Raw genomic sequence first — 20,075 nt, forward strand, 5'->3', positions numbered from 1 at the left:
CTTTCACTGGGAGTTCGTGACGGCGGACATCCCCATGGCTTTGCTCGGGGCCGATTTATTGTGCGCCCACGGGCTGCTGGTAGACGTGAAACGCCGGCGTCTTCCCTGGCGTGCGCCTTGACCCGGGCCGCACCCACCGAGTTTTCCTGCGCCCTCCCATTGGCGGACGACTTCGCACGTCTCCTCACAAAGTTCCCGGCCCTCACGCGGCCGACGTTTTCGGCCCTCGCGGGGAGGCACGGCATCGAGCATCACATCCCCACTACGGGCCCGCCGGTGTACGCCCGGGCTCGCCATCTCGACCCCGCCAAACTCGCCGTCGCCAAGGCCGAGTTCACGGCGCTGGAGCGCCTCGGCATCGTACGGCGCTCCGGCAGCGCCTGGGCCTCGCCGTTGCACATCGCCCAGAAGCCGGGGGGCGGATGGCGGCCATGCGGCGACTACCGCCGCCTCAACGACGCCACTACCCCCGACAGGTACCCCGTCCCGCAAATCCAGGATTTTTCCGCCCGGTTGGCGGGGCGGACCATTTTTTCTAAAGTGGACCTGATTCGGGGGTACCACCAGGTGCCCGTCCGCCCGGCCGACATCCGAAAGACGGCCGTGATCACACCTTTCGGCCTCTTTGAGTTCCTCCGGATGCCCTTCGGCCTCAAACGCGGCGCAGGCGTTCCAGCGCCTGATGGACGGCGTGCTGCGCGACCTGCCGTTCCTCTTCACCTACCTGGATGACATCGTCGCCAGCACGTCCAGAGCCGAGCACCTCCTCCACCTCCGGACGCTCTTCGGCTGCCTCAGCGAGCACGGCTTGATTGTCAACCCGGCCAAATGTCACTTTGGTGCGGCGACGATCGACTTTTTGGGCCACCGCATCACCCGGCACGGCGCTGTGCCGTTGCCGGCCAAAGTCGAGGCCATCGCCGCTTTCCCGCGCCCCCGCTCCGTCAAGGCGCTGCAGGAGTTCCTCGGGATGGTGAACTTCTACCACCGCTTCGTGCCCCGAGCGGCGCATCTCATGCGGCCCTTGTACGCCACCCTCCGAGGCCAGCCGGCGAAGCACGACGTCGTCTCCCGTCGGCGCCAGAGTGGCTGGTCACGTGACCGCCAAAGCGTGCCGCCCGTGCGGGTATAATGAGCTACACCTGTGGATCACGTGACCACTGAAGCACGCCTCGCTTGAGAGGCGTGGCTTTCGGTTTCGGTTTTTGCTTTATAAGGCAGCCCGATAAACGGGCTTTTTAGTGTTCCCGAGTTGGTTTTACGAATAAACATCTTCTCGGACGAGTTTGTGCCTTGCCATCCTTTTATCCATATTCTGCTGGAGTCCGGACTCCTTCAGTATAATAATACAGTCTGTATTGCATCCAAGCAAAGGTACCTGGCGTTGTCGGGTAACACAGAGTCGCTTCATTAAGGGAATATGAAGAGAGAGGGGGAGGGAAAGGAGGTGAAGCAGAGGGGTGGGAGAGAGAGAAGGGGTGGGGGGAGAGAGAGAGAGAGAATGGAGGAGGGTGAGGGGGGAAGGGAGGGGAAGGCAGCATAATGGGAGGAGGGCAAAGTGGAATGGAGAGGGGGAGCGAGAGGGGGAGGGTGATGGTGAGGGGAGGAGGAGGGAGAGAGAGGGGAGGGGAAGGGAGGATGGGAGGAGGGGAAGGGAGAATAGGAGAGGGAGGGGAAAGGGGTGGAGGAGAGAGAGAGGGGAGAGGAAGGGAAAAGGGGTGGAAGAGAGAGTAGAGAGAGAGGTAGGAAGAGAGAGAGGGAGGTATAAAGGAGGGGAGGGGGGAGAACCTCACCAATTGTCGCTAATCACAGCAGATCGATCGAAAGCAGATCACACAAAAAGGGGGAAAATAAAATATTTTTAGCAGGCGAGGAACCACCCGAAGCACCGCACGGTGCACAACACCACGGACCCCAACGCATGCACATGGGAAGGTGGTGGGCTTCCTTTGTTCGTCAATCAATGTTTTTACTCTTTAAGGAAGGAAATAAATAAAATATACTCAGGAGGAGGAGGGAGCAGGGATGTTTCATCGATAACAAACTGGAACGGCACTCGGTAGAGAGCAAGTAAATAACGATATTTCTGGTCAATGAAAATATTAAGCCTGTTTGAATTTACAGACGATTGGCGGCACAGTATTGTTATAACATGTCAAAGTTATAGCCAAGCTTAATTAAAGCTAAAGTAGAGGTCAAATATTAACTAATCATGTGCATGGTGTATGGTGTAGTAAAATGTAAATGAATGGTGTACTGGCTTACTGTAAATAACTTTTGGAAGGTTGGATGAGAAGAAGGATTCTGTACTGATGGCAAAGCAAAAAAGGGCAGCAATTCTGGGTGGTGACTGAGCTCAGCTCCATGTGTTGCCAAGTAGAACTTAAACCGTTTCATTGTAATTCCAGCACAGTCCTCGACCTAAATGCACAACAAAGGGGACACAAGATCTACTTGACTGACTTGTATCACCTGGTGTTGGCCTAATAGTTAGGGCGGCGGGCTTGGGATCCATAAGGTCCTGAGTTCGAATCCCGTTGAATGAATGTCAGGTGGGGTTGACTCAGCCTGTCATCCTTCCGAGGTCGTGCAAAATGAGTGCCAGATAACTGGTTATAGAGACGCATTGCATCAGCGGCAGCCGCGCCCACATAAAAATGATGCAACCAACAGCCGGATGGCTGCACACGAACCACAACCACTGCTTTGTGCTGGAAGAGGTGTTAAACATGCTATTCATTCATATGTGTTCCAAATTGTTTTTTCACAATCATACATTTTCATTGCCTGAAACAGCTTGAACAGATGGAAAAATAATTCAAGGTAGTAGAGTCGTCATTCTCGAATCTAGATAGACAGAAAAAAACGTTTGTGGTTGTAGCGAGGCAAATATGACTAAAAATATACAACGAGGTTTTTCCAAAAAGTTTGTATTTTTCGACAAATAACTTAATTGCGCGTATATAACAAGCATAACTCAATAGGGTTTAAAATGTGAAAAAAAGTTTTTAGAAACTTTTCAGAAAAGGAAAAGGAGGCGAATACAGGAAAAAACTAGAACGCCACTCAGTGGAGCGCATACTTCCGCCGTGGGTCAAGTTGGAATAATACGTTTTGTTTAACATCCCCTCTCCCCAAAACAATAAATGAATGAAAAAGAAAGTAAACCCTAACTGTCAGAGAATTTATTTTTATATATCTCGGAATTAGAGGAGAAAAACATCATTTAAGAATAAGAATAAAAGCTTTAATGCAGTAAAACAGAAAAAAAATTCCCAAAACAATTCCCCCCAAAAAATCCTGGATCCGGAATAATATCCTGAGCTTCACCAAAAACTAATCAATTCTTCCTTGTCCCAAGGGCAATCATCCCACCAACTTTCATCCAAATCCGTTCAGAACTTTTCCAGATATCTTGTTCACAAACACACGAACACATGAACATACGAACACACATACGCACGTACGCACACACACACGGACGGACACGATCAAATGCATTACTCCCTGGCGGGAGTAACGAGAACGGCACTCGGTAGAGAGCATACCTCCGCCAGGTGAACAGTTTACGTTTTGTATCCCACTCATAGGCGGGATCTGGATTCTGACCTGAACCAAAATCGAATTGGCTTGTTGTTGTCACCAAACCAATTCATCCACCTAGTTTTGTCATAATCCATCCACAACTTTTTGAGATATTGTGCACACAAACACACAAACAGACAGGAGTGAAAACATAACCTCCATCCACCTTGTGTGGGTGGAGGTAATAAGGGAATGCGGAGAAGTATGGAAAACGGTGAAGAACAGGGGAGATAAAAAAATTAAAAGGAGAGGGCCATAAAAACAAGCATTCTGAGTATTGCGCTGCAATACATGTCCCCTACCGGCAGTCTGTCGTCCGGAAAACTGTTGGGGAAATTACCAAGGGTTATTTACCCACAGGTTCTGAATCGTTCCCAATCGCTAATTACCTCAGGACAGGCTCACCTGTGATTCGCACTCGGAACTTCGATTTATACACCTCGCAGACAGGTCAGCAGAAGCACGAGAAAATACGTTGTTTTTCAAGATCAATGATCGACGTGTACATATATGTTGCTCGGCTTGGCTCCGCCCCTCCTGAAAGAGCGCGCTGTGTCACGCTTTTGACGTTCGCGAGACGAGGCTGAGGGCACGCATTGCGGCTTGAGGAGAACTCTAGAATAAACAAAGTGCCATAACTTTGTCAAAAATGATGGAATATGCAAATTTATGCACGGTTGATGCTGGTTTTCAAACTTGATCTGAGGTAAGCTGAGACACGTGTGTCACGCCTCGCCTCGTTGATAAGCCCGCAAGGTCGCTCCGTGGAGCGGCCTGCACGTATTGCACTGTGTGAATTATATAATTACCAACTCACGGTCTGAGGTACTAGCGATTCAAGAGATATCCATTTTAAAAAAATATTTTCGTTTAATTAACGATATCTGCCAAACCACATGCACTATCGCAAATTCCAAAAGGACATTTTAGTAGACTGACATGCTGAACAGATCTGTGAAGTTTCCCCTCGATTGGATCAAAAATGAGGGAGGGGCTCGGTTTTAAATGTTCATGCTTAAAAACATCATAACTCTGAAACCATGTGATGCATGACGTCATGCTCGCTGACTTTTTTGTTCGGCATGGGTATGCGATTCTGCCTGCAAAGTTTGGCCTCGATCTGTTGAGCCGTTGCAGAGAAAAAGTGGTTTTCGTGTTTTCATGAAAAACAATATGGCGGCCGAACCACGTGACCCGTGACATCCTAATTACCATTAAAATATTCTACAGACCGATTCCCCCATACTCCCGGTGTGTACCCTGGATAAGAATAGGTACACCGTATCCCTGCGTGTCGTAAAAGACGACTAAGAGGGTTGGCGTCAGGAAGGGCATCCGGCCATAAAAACATTGCCTCAAAAAGGGAACCATGACAATTACAACTACATATGGGCAGGGTACAGCCCGAAGTGGAGATCGGTTTCTGAGGTTTGGGACATGGAATGTAGGGACAATGACAGGGAGATCAGGAGAAGTGGTGGAAGTATTGGTCAGAAGAAGAGTAGACATATGTTGTGTGCAAGAGACGAGATGGAAGGGAAGTGGTGTGAGAATGGTGAAGGGTAGGCAGGGACAGAAATACAAGTTTGTGTGGCAAGGGTGCCTGGAGGGCGTGAATGGTGTTGGTGTCCTGTTTTCTGAGGAGTTTGTAGACAGTGTGGTGAGTGTGACTAGAGTGAGTGATAGGTTGATGATGGTGAAAATGATGATTGGAAAGCTCTTGGTGAACGTCATCTCGGGATATGCTCCGCAGGTTGGTCGAAGCGATGAAGAAAAGGACAAGTTCTGGTGTGCGATAGAGAAGCTGATGGAAACCGTGAAAGATGAGGAAGTTGTTGTGGTAGGAGGAGACCTAAATGGACATGTGGGAAGGAGTATGGACGGTTTTGATGGAGTTCATGGGGGTTACGGATATGGTGTGAGAAATGGAGAAGGTGAAAGGATTTTGGAGTTTGCTGATGGAGCTGATTTGTTGATTTGTAATACTCAGTTCCAGAAAGAGGATAATAAGCTTGTTACATACATGTCAGGTGGGTCGACAACAACCGTTGACTACCTGATGGTGCGTAGGCGAGATAGGGGGCACCTCCGGGACACAAAGGTAAGGTAATCCCGGGGGAGGAGGCTGTTTCACAGCACCACTTGGTTGTCTGCGACGTAAGGGTGAAAGGTGTGAGGAGAGCTCGGCGGGTGAAGTACCAACCGAGAATGAAGGTGTGGAGGTTGAAAGAGGTGACAGTAAGGGAGGCATTAAAAGAGAGGCTGAGTAGGGTCGAGGATGATGTGGTTGAGCTTGAAAGTGGTTGGATGTCAATGAAAGCTAGTCTGTTGGGAGCCGTTGGTGAGGTATGTGGATGGACAAAAGGACCACCGAGGCACTCGGAAACATGGTGGTGGGATGATGAAGTTGGAAAGAGGATTGACGTGAAGAGGAAGAAGTTCAAGGAGTGGCAGAAGGCGAAGGGTACGGGAGCAGAAACAGCAGAGCATGAAAGTTATAAGGCAGCCAGGAAGGCTGCAAAGAAAGAGGTAGCAAAGGCGCAGGAGGCATGTAGGAAAATGTTCGGAGAACGCTTGGATTCGGAAGAGGGTCAGAGAGCGGTATTCAGGATTGCAAAGCAGATAGCGAAAGAGAGGTGTGATGTGATGGGGGTGAGTTGCTTGAAGGATGAAGTGGGACAAATCATTGTCGACGCAGATGGAATTAAAGGAAGATGGAAAAGATATATGGAAATGCTGTTGAATACAGAGAATGAATGGGATGGCAACATAGAGAGTAACCCAGTTTTAGGACCGGCAGAGAAGATAACTGAGAAGGAAGTTGAGGAAGCGATAAAAGCAATGAAGGGTAGAAAAGCGGGAGGGCCAACGGGAGTTGTGGGAGATATGTTGAAGGCAGCAGGAAGTTGGGGTGTGAAGAGAATGACAGAGATCTGTAATCTGGTGGTGAAAGAAGGCCGCATTCCAGTGGATTGGGAACTGAGTACCCTCGTCCCTCTATACAAGAGGAAAGGTGACCCTCTGGAGTGTGGCTCGCACCGAGCGAAAAAGTTATTGGAGCATGGAATGAAAGTCTTGGAAAGGGTGTTGGAGAGGAGGATAAGGAAGAAAGTGAAGATCGACGAAATGCAGTTTGGATTCATGCCAGGAAGAGGAACGACAGATGCGCTTTTCATTGTGAGGCAGTTGCAGGAGAAGTACATGGAGAAGAGGAAGAAGTTGTTTCTTGGGTTTGTTGATCTGGAGAAAGCATTCGATAGGTTACCACTCAAAGTATTGACGTGGGCATTGAGGAAGTTAGGAGTGGAGGAATGGTTGATCAGAGTAGTGATGGCAATGTACAAAAGAGCGCGCACAGCTGTAAGGACGAAGGACGGGAACAGTGGTGAGTTTGAGGTGAAGGTGGGAGTGCATCAGGGGTCGGTACTAAGTCCACTACTATTTGTAGCTGTGATGGAGGTGCTGGCTCAGAACGTAAAGGAGGGTTTACCGTGGGAGTTGTTGTATGCAGATGATCTGGTGTTGATTGCGGAAAGTATGGATGGACTGAAGGAAAAGATGAACACGTGGAAGGAATGTATGGAGACAAAAGGTCTGAAGGTGAATATCGGAAAGACGAAGGTGATGGCAAGTGGTAAAGCATGTGGTGAGGTGGAAAGAACTGGGAAGTGGCCCTGTGCTGTGTGTAGGAAGGGTGTCGGAGTGAACTCCATTCAATGTACAATGTGCGCTGAGTGGGTTCATCAAAAATGTAGTGGTCTGAGAGGGTCATTATCCAGTGTGGCAGCTACATTCAAGTGTAAGGTGTGCACAGATGGAGCTGCAGATGGAGGAGATGTTGAGTTGGATCTTGGAGACGGCGTGAAGCTGGAAGGTGTGAAAACATTTTGCTACCTCGGAGACATGCTGAATGGAGAAGGTGGATCAGACTCGGCAACGGTTGCTCGAGTGAGATATGCATGGAAGAAGTTTCGGGAACTGAGTAGCGTGCTGATGATGAGGGGAGTGTCGTTGAAGCTGAAGGGAAAGGTGTATGCTGCATGTGTGAGAAGTGTTATGATTTATGGGAGCGAGACATGGGTAATTAACGTAGAGCAGCAACGAAGGTTGGAAAGGGTGGAAATGCAAATGGTTCGACGGATGTGCGGAGTATCGTTGAGAGAGAGGAAGACAAATGATGAATTGCGAAAGATGATGGGAATAGAGCCTGTGATTGATGCTGTGAAGAGGAACAGGTTGAGATGGTTTGGTCATGTGTTGAGGAAGGATGAAAGTGACTGGTTGAGAAGAGTGATGGAAATGAATGTAGAAGGAAGCAGAGGACGGGGAAGACCGAGAAAGACTTGGCTAAAGATGGTGGAAGAAGAAATGCGGGCAAGGGGGTTAACAAGGAGAGGTGCAGAAAATAGGGCAAAATGGAGAAGATTGTCATGGGGACCACAAGGCTAACCCCCACTCTAGCAGGGAAAATGGCCTTTTTTTTTTTTTTTTTTTTTTTTTTGTATACAAGATCGAGGCTCGTGAAAGAGCTAACATTAATCACACAAAAAGACAAACCGACACACAAAACACAAAAAACAAGGGGAGCGGTAGACAAGATGGGGAGAGAGGGGGAAGGACACAAAAGAGAGGGGGAAGGACACAAACACAACATTTGAGAGCAGGGACATCGGGAGGACTTGGGGGGAGGTGGGAGAGGATTAAAACATATGAACACTGCAAGGACTCTGGGGTGAATTACCGGGGGTAGAAAAGATCAAGGTTTTCGATGGGGGAAGATAAGAGATGGTGGTGAACAGCTGTTTTAAAGACCTGGAGGGAGGAGTGGGATTGAAGGGAGTGGGGGAGTTTGTTCCAGAGGCGGGAGAAAAGGGGAATGAAAGAGTGAAGGTGAGCAGAGAGCCTAGACTTTGGCAGTTTAACCAGAAGAGGGTTGCAGGCAGATCTTGTGCGACCTGAAGGAATATTGGGGGGACAGAGCACAGAGAGAGCTGGGGGAGCAAGGCCGGAGAGGAGTCGGTAGAAGACAGAAAGACCACCAACCTGCCTGCGGTGAGTGAGTGAAAGGCCCTCGGCGTTGACTACATCGCAGGAGATTCCAATGATTCTGAAAGCTTTGGCCTCAACAGCGTGAAGCCGAGCAAGGTGTGAGGCAGGAGCACCAGCCCAGAGGGGGGAACAGTATTCCATTGAGCTGCGGATGAAAGCCTTGTATGTGGTGAGGAGCTCAGGTGTGCCAAGGAAGGACTTCGCACGACGGAGGATGCCCAGTCGGCGACTGGCTTTGGAGGCCAGCTTGGAAATGTGGTTTTCCCAAGAAAGATCATGGCAGATAGTGAGACCCAAAAGCTTGAGCGACAGAACTTCTTGGAGAGGATTGTTGAGAAAGTAGATGGGAGGGTTGTCCAGTCGGTCCTTTCGGAGAGACATTGTAAGAGTGTGAGATTTGTCAGGATTGAAAGACATGTTCCACTTGTTTGACCAGTCTGTGATTTTGTCCAGGTCTGCAGAGAGTGAGGAGGCTGCAGACTGCCGATCTGAGGGATGAGGAATGGAGCGACAGAGAGTAGAGTCGTCAGCAAAGAGATAGAGAGGATTTTCAAGAGAGTCAGAGAGATCATTGATGAAGACCAGAAAAAGCACAGGGCCCAGAACACTACCTTGGGGAACTCCAGCCTGAACAGGAAGAGGAGATGAGAGAAACCCATTCAGGGCCACACGTTGACTACGACCAGAGAGGAAGTCCGCCAGCCATGCGTGGAGATTTCCATGGATACCAAAGGAGGAGAGTTTGGAGAGCAGAGCAGGGTGCCAGACCGTATCGAAGGCACGTGAAATGTCAAGGGAGACAGCTCTAATTTCCTGTTTGGCGTTGAGGACCTCCATCCATTGTTGAGAAAGCAGAAGCAGCATGTCCAGAGTAGAGTGACCAGGTCTGAAACCAAATTGATGATCAGAGATCAAGCCATTGGAGAAGAGGAAAGATTTAATATCTGAAGCAATGATGGATTCCATGACTTTGCTGATAATTGGGAGAAGGCTGATTGGTCTGTAGTTGCTGGGATCTGTTTTTGCACCTTTTTTGTGCAAAGCGGTGATGTTGGCTGATTTCCAAGCAGATGGCAGATGACCTTGAGCAAAAGAGAGGGTGAAGAGAACAGAAAGAGGGAGTGAAAGTGCAGAAGAACATGATTTTAGGACCCGTGGGCTGATGCCGTCAGGACCAGTTGCAGAATCAGAGTCGAGGGTTGCCAGAAACTTTTCCACCTTGTCAGGAGGAAAGGACACAGAGTCCAGGAGCAGCTGGGTACGACTGGGTACGGTGGGTACAGAGAGGGATGGGTTTGGGACACAAGATTTAGAGGCAAACACAGAGTTGAGGCATTCAGCTTTTTCACGTGCGGAGTCAGCCGTTAAGCCGTTTGAGGTGAGGGAGGGGATGGAGGGGGAACAAACACCAGAAACAGATTTGACCAGACGCCACCAGGATTTGGAAGAGGGAGACAGATAAGAGAGTTCGGTCTTGAGAATGGTGAGATATTGTTTCCTGGCTCTCCTGAGGGTGGACACACACTTGTTTCGGGCTTTGTGAAAGGAAATGAGATTTCCTTCCGTTGGATTTGCTTTCCAGGAGACGAAAGCAAGTTGTTTCAGGGCAACAGCCTCACCACAAGATTCCGTGTACCATGGACGGGAGGAAGGGTATGACAACTGAAGACGAGATGGTATAAATCTGTGCATGAGAGAGAGCAATTTACTTTGAAAGAATTCCCAGGATGAGTTGATGTCAGAGGCGGTAGAGATGGGAGACCAGTCCAGATGATTGATGGCTGCTTGAAGACCGTGCCAGTTGGCCTGAGTGAAATGCCAGACTCGTCGACGCTGAGGAGGCTCTCTGAGAATGGTCAGAGAGATGTCCACTTTGACAAGCACATGATCAGATGAGCCGATTGGAGCAGAAGAAGAGCAGCAGACATTTTCAGGGAAGTTTTTTTTTTTTTTTTTTTTTTTTTGTATACAATATCGAGGCTCGTGAAAGAGCGAACATTCATCACACAGAAAGACAAACCGACACATAAAACATATAACATAGGGAGCGGTAGACAAGATGGGGAGAGAGGGGGAAGGACACAAACACAACATTTGAGAGCAGGGACCGAGAGACATGGAGACATCGAGAGATCTGAGAGGGCGAGGGCTTTGGGGGGGGGGGGGGGGGCGTGGGAAGGGGGCAGTGGGAGAGGTATAAAACATATGGACACTGCCAGGAGTAGGTGATAAATGTTGCTTCTGGGACACCTCCGTTTAACATGGGAAATCCCTATCTTATGTCATTTACCCCCCTGTCTTTAAAAAAAATCATAAACACCTCTATTTCTCCCTCTATGAACCTATAATCCTTCTCACCTTATGAACCTATGATCCTTCTCGCCTTATGAACCTATGATTTTCTTCCTTTATGAACCTATAATCCTTCTAGCCTTATGAACCTATGATCATTCTCACTTCCATGTAATTTTTACCCTATTCCCCCCACTAGCCCCTTAATGTAGTTCCTTAGACCACTCTACTAATGAGCCTATAAATATATTATCTCTTTCTAACTTTTTAAAGAGTTCCATTCTCCTATAGAACTCATCCCCATCAAGTATATTTATAAAGTATACAGGTTCCTTAACCTTTTGTTGTGAAAGTATAAAGTGGTATGTTTCACGGAGGGTTCTTGTTTGACCTCCTCCTCTCCCACATACCATTTTAAAATTATAATATTTATTATCCGATTGATAACCATTAAAGTTCTCACTCCACTCTAATATATTTTTCTTCCCGCCCTCCATTACCCCACTTAACAAATGAATACGTTTATCCGTCTTGAGAACCTTCTGACCAGTGATTCTCTCAACCTCTTGAATCTGATATTTTTCACATTCGTTATGTTTTCCATTTATATACCAAGGTTGATTACACCTCCACTCTTTAGTCTGGTTGATACTTGGTTCTATCATTTATATAATAGTAAAAAAGGTGGCGGTAGCCCATTAAAATCCCTAACCCCCTTTTTAACTTATCACTTATATATATACCTTATCACTTATATATCTTATCACATATATCTTATCACATATATCTTATCTATATATATAAAGTAGAGTTGGCCTCTATCTATGATCTCTAAGATCTCGAGAACCCGTGGACGGATTTGCGAGCGGAAAGTACTGTTCGACTCGGGATGGTCCCAGGAATGTCACGGAGACATAAACATTTTAAAAATTTCGGGTTTTAAAATTAGCGTATTATTAGCACTAGCAGAAGAGAGAGGGATTCGAAGGGAGGGAGCGCAGCGCTTCTAGCGCTTCTGACTACAGCACACCTTAAAATTAAAAAAACTTCGGGTCTACAATCTCTAAGATCTCGAGAACCCGTGGACGGATTTGCGAGCGGAAAGTACTGTTCGACTCGGGATGGTCCCAGGAATGTCACGGAGACATAAACATTAAAAAAAATTCGGGTTTTAAAATTAGCGTATTATTAGCACTAGCAGAAGAGAGAGGGATTCGAAGGGAGGGAGCGCAGCGCTTCTAGCGCTTCTGACTACAGCACACCTTAAAATTAAAAAAACTTCGGGTCTACAATCTCTAAGATCTCGAGAACCCGTGGACGGATTTGCGAGCGGAAAGTACTGTTCGACTCGGGATGGTCCCAGGAATGTCACGGAGACATAAACATTTAAAAAATTTCGGGTTTTAAAATTAGCGTATTATTAGCACTAGCAGAAGAGAGAGGGATTCGAAGGGAGGGAGCGCAGCGCTTCTAGCGCTTCTGACTACAGCACACCTTAAAATTAAAAAAACTTCGGGTCTACAATCTCTAAGATCTCGAGAACCCGTGGACGGATTTGCGAGCGGAAAGTACTGTTCGACTCGGGATGGTCCCAGGAATGTCACGGAGACATAAACATTTAAAAAATTTCGGGTTTTAAAATTAGCGTATTATTAGCACTAGCAGAAGAGAGAGGGATTCGAAGGGAGGGAGCGCAGCGCTTCTAGCGCTTCTGACTACAGCACACCTTAAAATTAAAAAAACTTCGGGTCTACAATCTCTAAGATCTCGAGAACCCGTGGACGGATTTGCGAGCGGAAAGTACTGTTCGACTCGGGATGGTCCCAGGAATGTCACGGAGACATAAACATTTAAAAAAATTCGGGTTTTAAAATTAGCGTATTATTAGCACTAGCAGAAGAGAGAGGGATTCGAAGGGAGGGAGCGCAGCGCTTCTAGCGCTTCTGACTACAGCACACCTTAAAATTAAAAAAACTTCGGGTTTTAAAATTAGTGTGTTACGCGTAATTAGCGCTAGCAGAAGAGGGAGGGAATCTAAGGGAGGGAGCGCAGTGCTCCCTCCAGCGCTTCTGTTAGCGTAATTAGCGTATTTCGGAACGTTAATTTTTCAACTTCATTATTCGGAATCAGTACGTCCCAGAGAACCTTCGTAACGTTACTTTTTCAACTTCATCCGATTGACATGGGACCAACGGCATGTGACAAAGAGTGAAACATACAGGCTACATTTATTTGACGACAATGAGTTCCGACTTCCGACCTCGGTGGGATGACAGGCTGAGTCAACCCCCCTGGTGTGAAGGGGGAGGAGGAGGGGAGGGGGAAGAGAAGGGGAGGGGAACGAGGGGAAGGGGATGGGAGGGGGGAGGGGGAGGGGGAAGGGGGAGGGGGAGAGGGGAGAGGGGGAGGGGAGGGGGGGAGGGGAAAGGGGGGGGAGGGGAGGGTAATCCCTTCTTCCCCTGGGCACCCCCGCACCCTTCCCTCCCCCCTTCCCCTCCCCCCTCCCCCCCTTCCCCCTCCCCCCCTACCCCCCCATTCCCCTCTCCTTCCTCTCCCCCCCTTCCCTCCCCTCCTCTCCCTCCTCCTCTCCTCCGCTCCTCCCCCTCCACCCTCCCCCGTTCCCCCTCCCCTCCTCTTCCCCCTCCCCTCCTCCTCCCACTCCCGTGCAAAGCCGGGTACCTCTGCTAGTCACTTATATATCTTATCACTTATATATCTTATCACTTATATATCTTATCATTTATATACTTATATAACCATAAGGGAGACTATCAATTCCATTTTCTAAAATAAACCTCTTATCATCAAAAGCCCCCAATGCTTTCTTATTCACCTCTTCTGAATATAATTGATGTTTATAACTTCTTATTCCATTAATCTTTCTAAACTCTTCTTTCTTTGTTGTTAAACAGTTATAATAATCCTTAAAGTTTATTGTTTCTTTAATGACATTTTTCTTTACACCTTTTAACTTCTTATCAGTCTTTTCAACGTTATTCACAATGTATTTATAAGCATAAGCCTTCGACCTCAATCCCACAAATTCACTCATAACATTTCCTCCCAATTCATCCTTGAACTTTCCAATCACCTTTTTATTTTTAGAAGAGAACAACTCACTCTCTGGACTGTAATTACTTGTATCATAGATATTAATGTCCTTTTTCATGTCTGAATAAACATCATCAGTATTAATTTTCAAAATAAAACTATCAGTATCCATATACAACAATGACACATTATCCTTATACTTTGATTTTAGATTAATATAAAAGTAATCATACATTAATGACTTTGACAAGTCAAGAATTGATGTTCCAATGTAAATAGGTTTGTCCATTTCAATACTCTCTTTAACCAAATGGATCGCACAAAAGTTCTCAGTAAAGACCTCAGCTCTAGTAAAACTCGGTCTATTAATTAATTTTGATGCTTGTTCCCAAGATGTTGCTAGTCTGATATTTTGTCTTTTCCTCACATTCTCCATGGTCTTACCAAAGACCGCATTATTCATCAATTTATAAAAGTCTTTCTCAAAATCTGTTTTTGACTCTGTTCTTCTTTGTGTATTAAAATCAATGTACCCCTTTAACCAATGACTTTGATTGAACTTTAGAACCCTGTGGATCTTCTCTACTCTTAGACCTTTTGATAAATATTGTCGCAAATTTCTTTGGTGTAGTACATAATTTTTCTTGTTATATAATGTAGTAAGTAATTTTTTTGTTGATTCACCTATATCAAACGATCGTTGATAATCACTCAACCATTCTTTCTTTGGACTTTCTTTCTCACAAGCAAATGGAAGATCTTTATGTTTGATATGAAGTTCTTCAGGATATTTTAAATCGACCTCAAAATAATAACCAACCTTTGAATCATCCAATTGTTTTTGTGTAGAGATACATACATCTTGTAAAACCTTTGTGTAGTCTTTTTCCTTTACCCATCTTAGTTTCCCATAAGGAAGAGCTTGAGACATTGCCCAACCATACAAGTTGTTTGCGTCATAGTACATCAAGTAAGAACTCTCTTTCGTTGAATCATAATTTGGAAGATATTTGTTATTTGCTTTTGCGTAGCTGCTCGAGCATACTTGTGAAATTCCACCTCTTTTTGCCTTTTCAATCATCAAAAGCATATCGACATCGGTTATCAAATCCAAATCTTGTTTTGTCATTTTCAACATCGCGCTCCAAGCCAATCCAGGTGCTGTGTAGTAGTGAGCAGGATCCAATCCATATCCAGTGCGACAAACAGATCTAAAGGCTTCAAATACATCGGCCAATAAAAGCACATCAGTTTTGAGATACAAATCGTGATACTCACCAAGATTCTTGATGTTATATTTTTCCCAAACATTTTGTGCGTGTACATAATCTTTATCAGATATATGACTGTTGTTTAATTTGTTATCGAAATTTTCTTTTAAAGGAAGTTGTGTTTCATTGAATCTCTCAAATGAGTCCATATAGTCATAGGGGTAAATTCCCTTTTGTGTTAGAAAATCTTTATCTGAAAAATACTCTGAAAGACATGGAAACTCTTTTAGATTTTGAACCAAGTTAGCCAATGGACTTGCCATGAATTTAAATGTATCAAGAAATCTGATATGAGTAATAGGAGATGTGTGAATTGTTTTTGTGAATGAAATGTATTTCTGATCTGTGTTAGGAATTGCTGAAATGTGTCCAGATGTCTTTGAAAGTTCATTAATAAATAGATGCGTATCATAATGAGCATTGTTATGAAGAAAGACAGGAATGAAAGAGGGGAGTTGATAATTAATATTACAACTTTGATGAGCCGGACCTCTATATTTACCAGTGAGATGACAATGATCTCTAACCTTTAGACCTTCACCAATTTTTTCCTCACAAATATGACAAACATTGTTTTTTCTAAATTCCCTTTTCTGTTCACTTGTCAAGGACATTGGTTTATTAGTTTCTCTCATTATCTTGGTTAATCGGACACAGTCTTTTTCTAGTCGTTTCACAAACTCCTCTGGGGTATTTGAGCCTCTATACTCCTCTAACTTGTTATATTTATCACCAACGGATGATTTGATATAATAACAAAAACCGCAAGGAGTATGTTTTTGATATTTATTTGTGTATGAATCTTTTGGATCTGGAGAAGCAGTATCTATTTTTTCTAGAATACTTTCAAAATCAGCATATATAACAAATGGATGTTTGATCTTTTTCTTTTCATCTTTGAATGTGATATTTGAGCCTTCTTTAGGCATATTGATTACCGTTGATTTATGTTCACCACAATAATTTGAATGTTTATCTAATCTTTCTTGTGTATGGAAGAAGTTAAGACAACGCAAACAAATATATATTTTATTTGTTCTTTTACATACTTGTGGTTTTATTAATTTAGCAATATCTTTAATGTATGTATAATGTGAATTTTCCTCTGAATTAAAATATAGAAGATTAATATGAGTTTGTTTACAATTGTCAGAAAGCTTTAAAACCTGAATGCTGTTTGTTTCTGTTAGACCATAAACATTAACTGATAAATTATTTATCTTTTCAAATTTAGGAATATCATTTAAAGCCATCGGAAACTTTAGATCTTTCGTATTTAATGTATTCTCATATTTTTTATAATGAGATACTCTTTCATCATGAAAATGTGGAGGATGTAAGTGTGCTAGAATAGACCAGAGAAAACATTTATTGTCTTTATTTTTGATATTGATAACTGCTTTTCTATTTTTGATAACACTGGGTAAATCAATGTAGGAAGAAGCTTTTAGAGGATCTGATTTAAGAATATGAATGTCTATGTAAATAATTTTTCCTATATTGAATCCACTTCCTACGATTGAATTATCCACATCTTGCTCTTGTTTAATAAGTTCATCATAGACTCCTGATGTTTTAAAATCTTGATATGAAGATATAAAGTGTGGCTCAGTTCTCATGTATGGTGCATCTATAACTCCTTCGTCCTTTGTCATTTCTAATTTTACTCCCATATAAAATTTAAGTGGTTTCATTTCTTTTAGTGTTTTTTCAATCAACGTTTGAACAGCAGGTTTAACTATTTCTACAGCATCAACTATAGACTCTGGTTCAGGAGGTTTGAAGTTAAAGACTCTTATTTTAATATGTTCTTTGAATGCGCCATCAGAGTTTTTAGTTGTGATAAAATTTGATAAATGTAGAATTGTTTTAAGATGTATTTCGAAGCCTTTCTTGAGGATATTTTTATTACATGCAGAACAGTGTTTTGTTTCCTTCTGAATAGGAGATAGTAGGTGAAGTAGATTAAATGTGTGTTTGTTAGTTTTAAGGTGTCTTTTGTATTGTTTATATTCTTGTTCACAAACATCGCAATACGTTGCTTTGATCATATTTATTTATATAGTAAAATTATACTTAAAACAAAGTGCCTTTTTTAGAGGCTTTTTAAAAGATGAAACTGTGCTTAAAGTAAAACACCTTTGAGCTTTTCAACTCGTTTTATGTATATAACTTTACTTAAAGTAAAACACCTTTGAGCTTTTCAACTCGTTTTATGTATATAACTTTACTTAAAGTAAAACACCTTTGAGCTTTTCAACTCGTTTTATGTATATAACTTTACTTAAAGTAAAACACCTTTGAGTTTTTCAACTCGTTTTATGTATATAACTTTACTTAAAGTAAAATACCTTTGAGCTTTTCAACTCGTTTTATGTATATAACTTTACTTAAAGTAAAACACCTTTGAGCTTTTCAACTCGTTTTATGTATATAACTTTACTTAAAGTAAAACACCTTTGAGCTTTTCAACACGTTTTATGTATATAACTTTACTTAAAGTAAAGCGTCTATGTATTAGCCAGAAAGTTTAGATACTCTAGTTCATCAATTTCAATTTCACTATCTGAGTCATCAATAAAGCTACTCTCATAACTATCATTTGAACACAAACTATTAGTATCATAACTATCTTCAGATCCTAGACTCTCAGTATAATAACTCTCAGAGTATTGACTGTTAATATCACTCATTTACATACCATTAAACTTCCATCAATATCTATATATTTTCTTTCATTAGAACTAATAACCACAATATTTTTTACATTAAATGTTATTTTCAAATAATCTCTAATAATCAGAGTACGGAATGATAGTTCACCACTAATATTCATATTATTAATTTCACCCACATCTTTGGGTCTATTAAAGAATATACAAATGTTTCCTCTAGAATCGTTGATGGTCTTATCATTCATTTTCAAAGCTTCTTTATCAATGACCTTTTCAAGCTTTGAGTAAATTGTTAGTAGTAGTGGAGAAACTTTTGTCAAATTTACTTTAATAGAGTTATTAATTAACATAGCTTGTCCCATAAATTTAATAAAAGGACACATGTTATTCTCCATTATGGGTTTAATCCAAAAATTTCCATATTTATCTTTGTTCAATTTAACATCTTTGACATATTTTTCTATATCTTCCACCGAAGTAGAGATTGATTGAAATTTGTCTTTTGTGTTTTGAAACATTGTATTTATTAGCTAATAAATTTGCGTTTAGTTTAAGTAAAGTTATATACATAAAACGAGTTGAAAAGCTCAAAGGTGTTTTACTTTAAGCACAGTTTCATCTTTAAAAAAGCCTCTAAAAAAGACACTTTGTTTTAAGTATAATTTTACTTTATAAATATGATAAATTCTGAAGGATATTTAGAATTTCCAGACTCTCCATATGATAAATTAGAGAATTGTCTGGCTTGTGGTAGAGTGGGGCTTAATACAGAATCAGAAGCATATAAACAATGTATTTTCTGTGATTATCTTCTAATTAATGATAATAAAAAATATAGAAAAATATATAACTCTTTTAAATTAGAACCAAAAATGAATTACTTTACAAGATTAATAAGAGAGATGAATGTTAAGTATTATGGTGATAATACACCATTTCTTACAAGGGAAGAGACTATTTGTATTGAGGAAATGTATAAGGGTTTAATGATATTTATTATTCAAAATAATTTTAATGGAAATGTTAATACAAGATACTATATAAACAAAATAATGGATTATTTTGAAATTAAACCTGAACTCAGGATAAAATATAGAGTTTCTCAAAAAACTCAAAAAAAGTTAGATGACTTGTTTTCCAAATATATAAATGAATGATTTTTTACCTGTTTGGGAAAATAAGATAAAATTTAATAACCATAAAAATCTTCCAAATTCATTGAGATGTCTAATAGTCGGTTCAAGCGGATGTGGAAAAACCTGTTTACTTTTAAAGATGCTCCTTAGTCCTAATTTTTTAGATTATGATAATTTAATAATTTTTACAAAGTCAAGTTTTCAACCTGAGTATCAACTACTCTCACAGGGTTTTAATGCGGGTCTTAAAAAGGAAGACATTATCGGTTTATTTAAACATCAAAACAAACTAAATGATTATAATATTGATGATATAATACAATTATTTTGTGATACACAGAAATCAAAATCAAAACCAAAACCCATAACTTGTATTCTCAGTGATAATACGGATGATATACCTTCACCTCAAGATTTAGATAAATCAAAAAAGAACCTCGTTATCTTTGATGATTGTGTTAATGAGAGAAACCAAACAGTAATGGATAGCTACTATACAAGAGGGAGACATTCTTCTTGTAATTGTATTTATCTTAGTCAGTCATATTTTCAACTCCCTCGGCGCTCAATAAGAAACAATGCTAATACTTTTATTTTATTTAAGTTAAATTCAATAGATACAAATAATTTTTGGAGAGATAATTGTTCTACATTACGTAGTAAGAAGGAATTTGAAAATAATATGAAACACACGATTGGAAAATATAAATATATTGTTGTGAAACAAGATGAGATACTAAATGATATTTTTCAATAAATAAATACAGAAAATGAATACCGAAGAAAGAGTAAGAAAGTTTAAAGAACATCAAGAGTTGGTTTCAAAAGTTGTAAAGCAACAGGAAGACATAAAGAAGAAAAGGAGACAGAAACTAACTGGTGAAGAAGCCTTTGAAAGAAAACAAGAGAAATTTTTTAAACCACTTTTAAAAACTCAACAAACGATTTCACCTACAGTTCCCATGGTAGAATTTACTCCAAAAAAATTTCAAATGCTCAAAGATTTTAGTCAAATG

The 20,075-nt window shown here is 42.2% G+C and overlaps 1 protein-coding gene across 1 annotated transcript in view; it reads right to left on the reverse strand.

Annotated features, from left to right (window-relative positions):
• ARMC9 (armadillo repeat containing 9) overlaps positions 1–20,075 on the reverse strand; it is a gene marked incomplete in the record, with an annotated part of 103,626 nt that overhangs the window by 65,177 nt on the left and 18,374 nt on the right. The window contains 1 exon segment of the mRNA XM_078785976.1: positions 2,266–2,421. Coding sequence (XP_078642102.1) covers positions 2,266–2,421 — 156 coding nt within the window.

Source organism: Myxine glutinosa, chromosome 10 (genome assembly GCF_964187855.1).
Source record: "Myxine glutinosa chromosome 10, kmMyxGlut1.1, whole genome shotgun sequence".
NCBI classification, from domain to species: Eukaryota; Metazoa; Chordata; class Myxini; order Myxiniformes; family Myxinidae; genus Myxine; species Myxine glutinosa.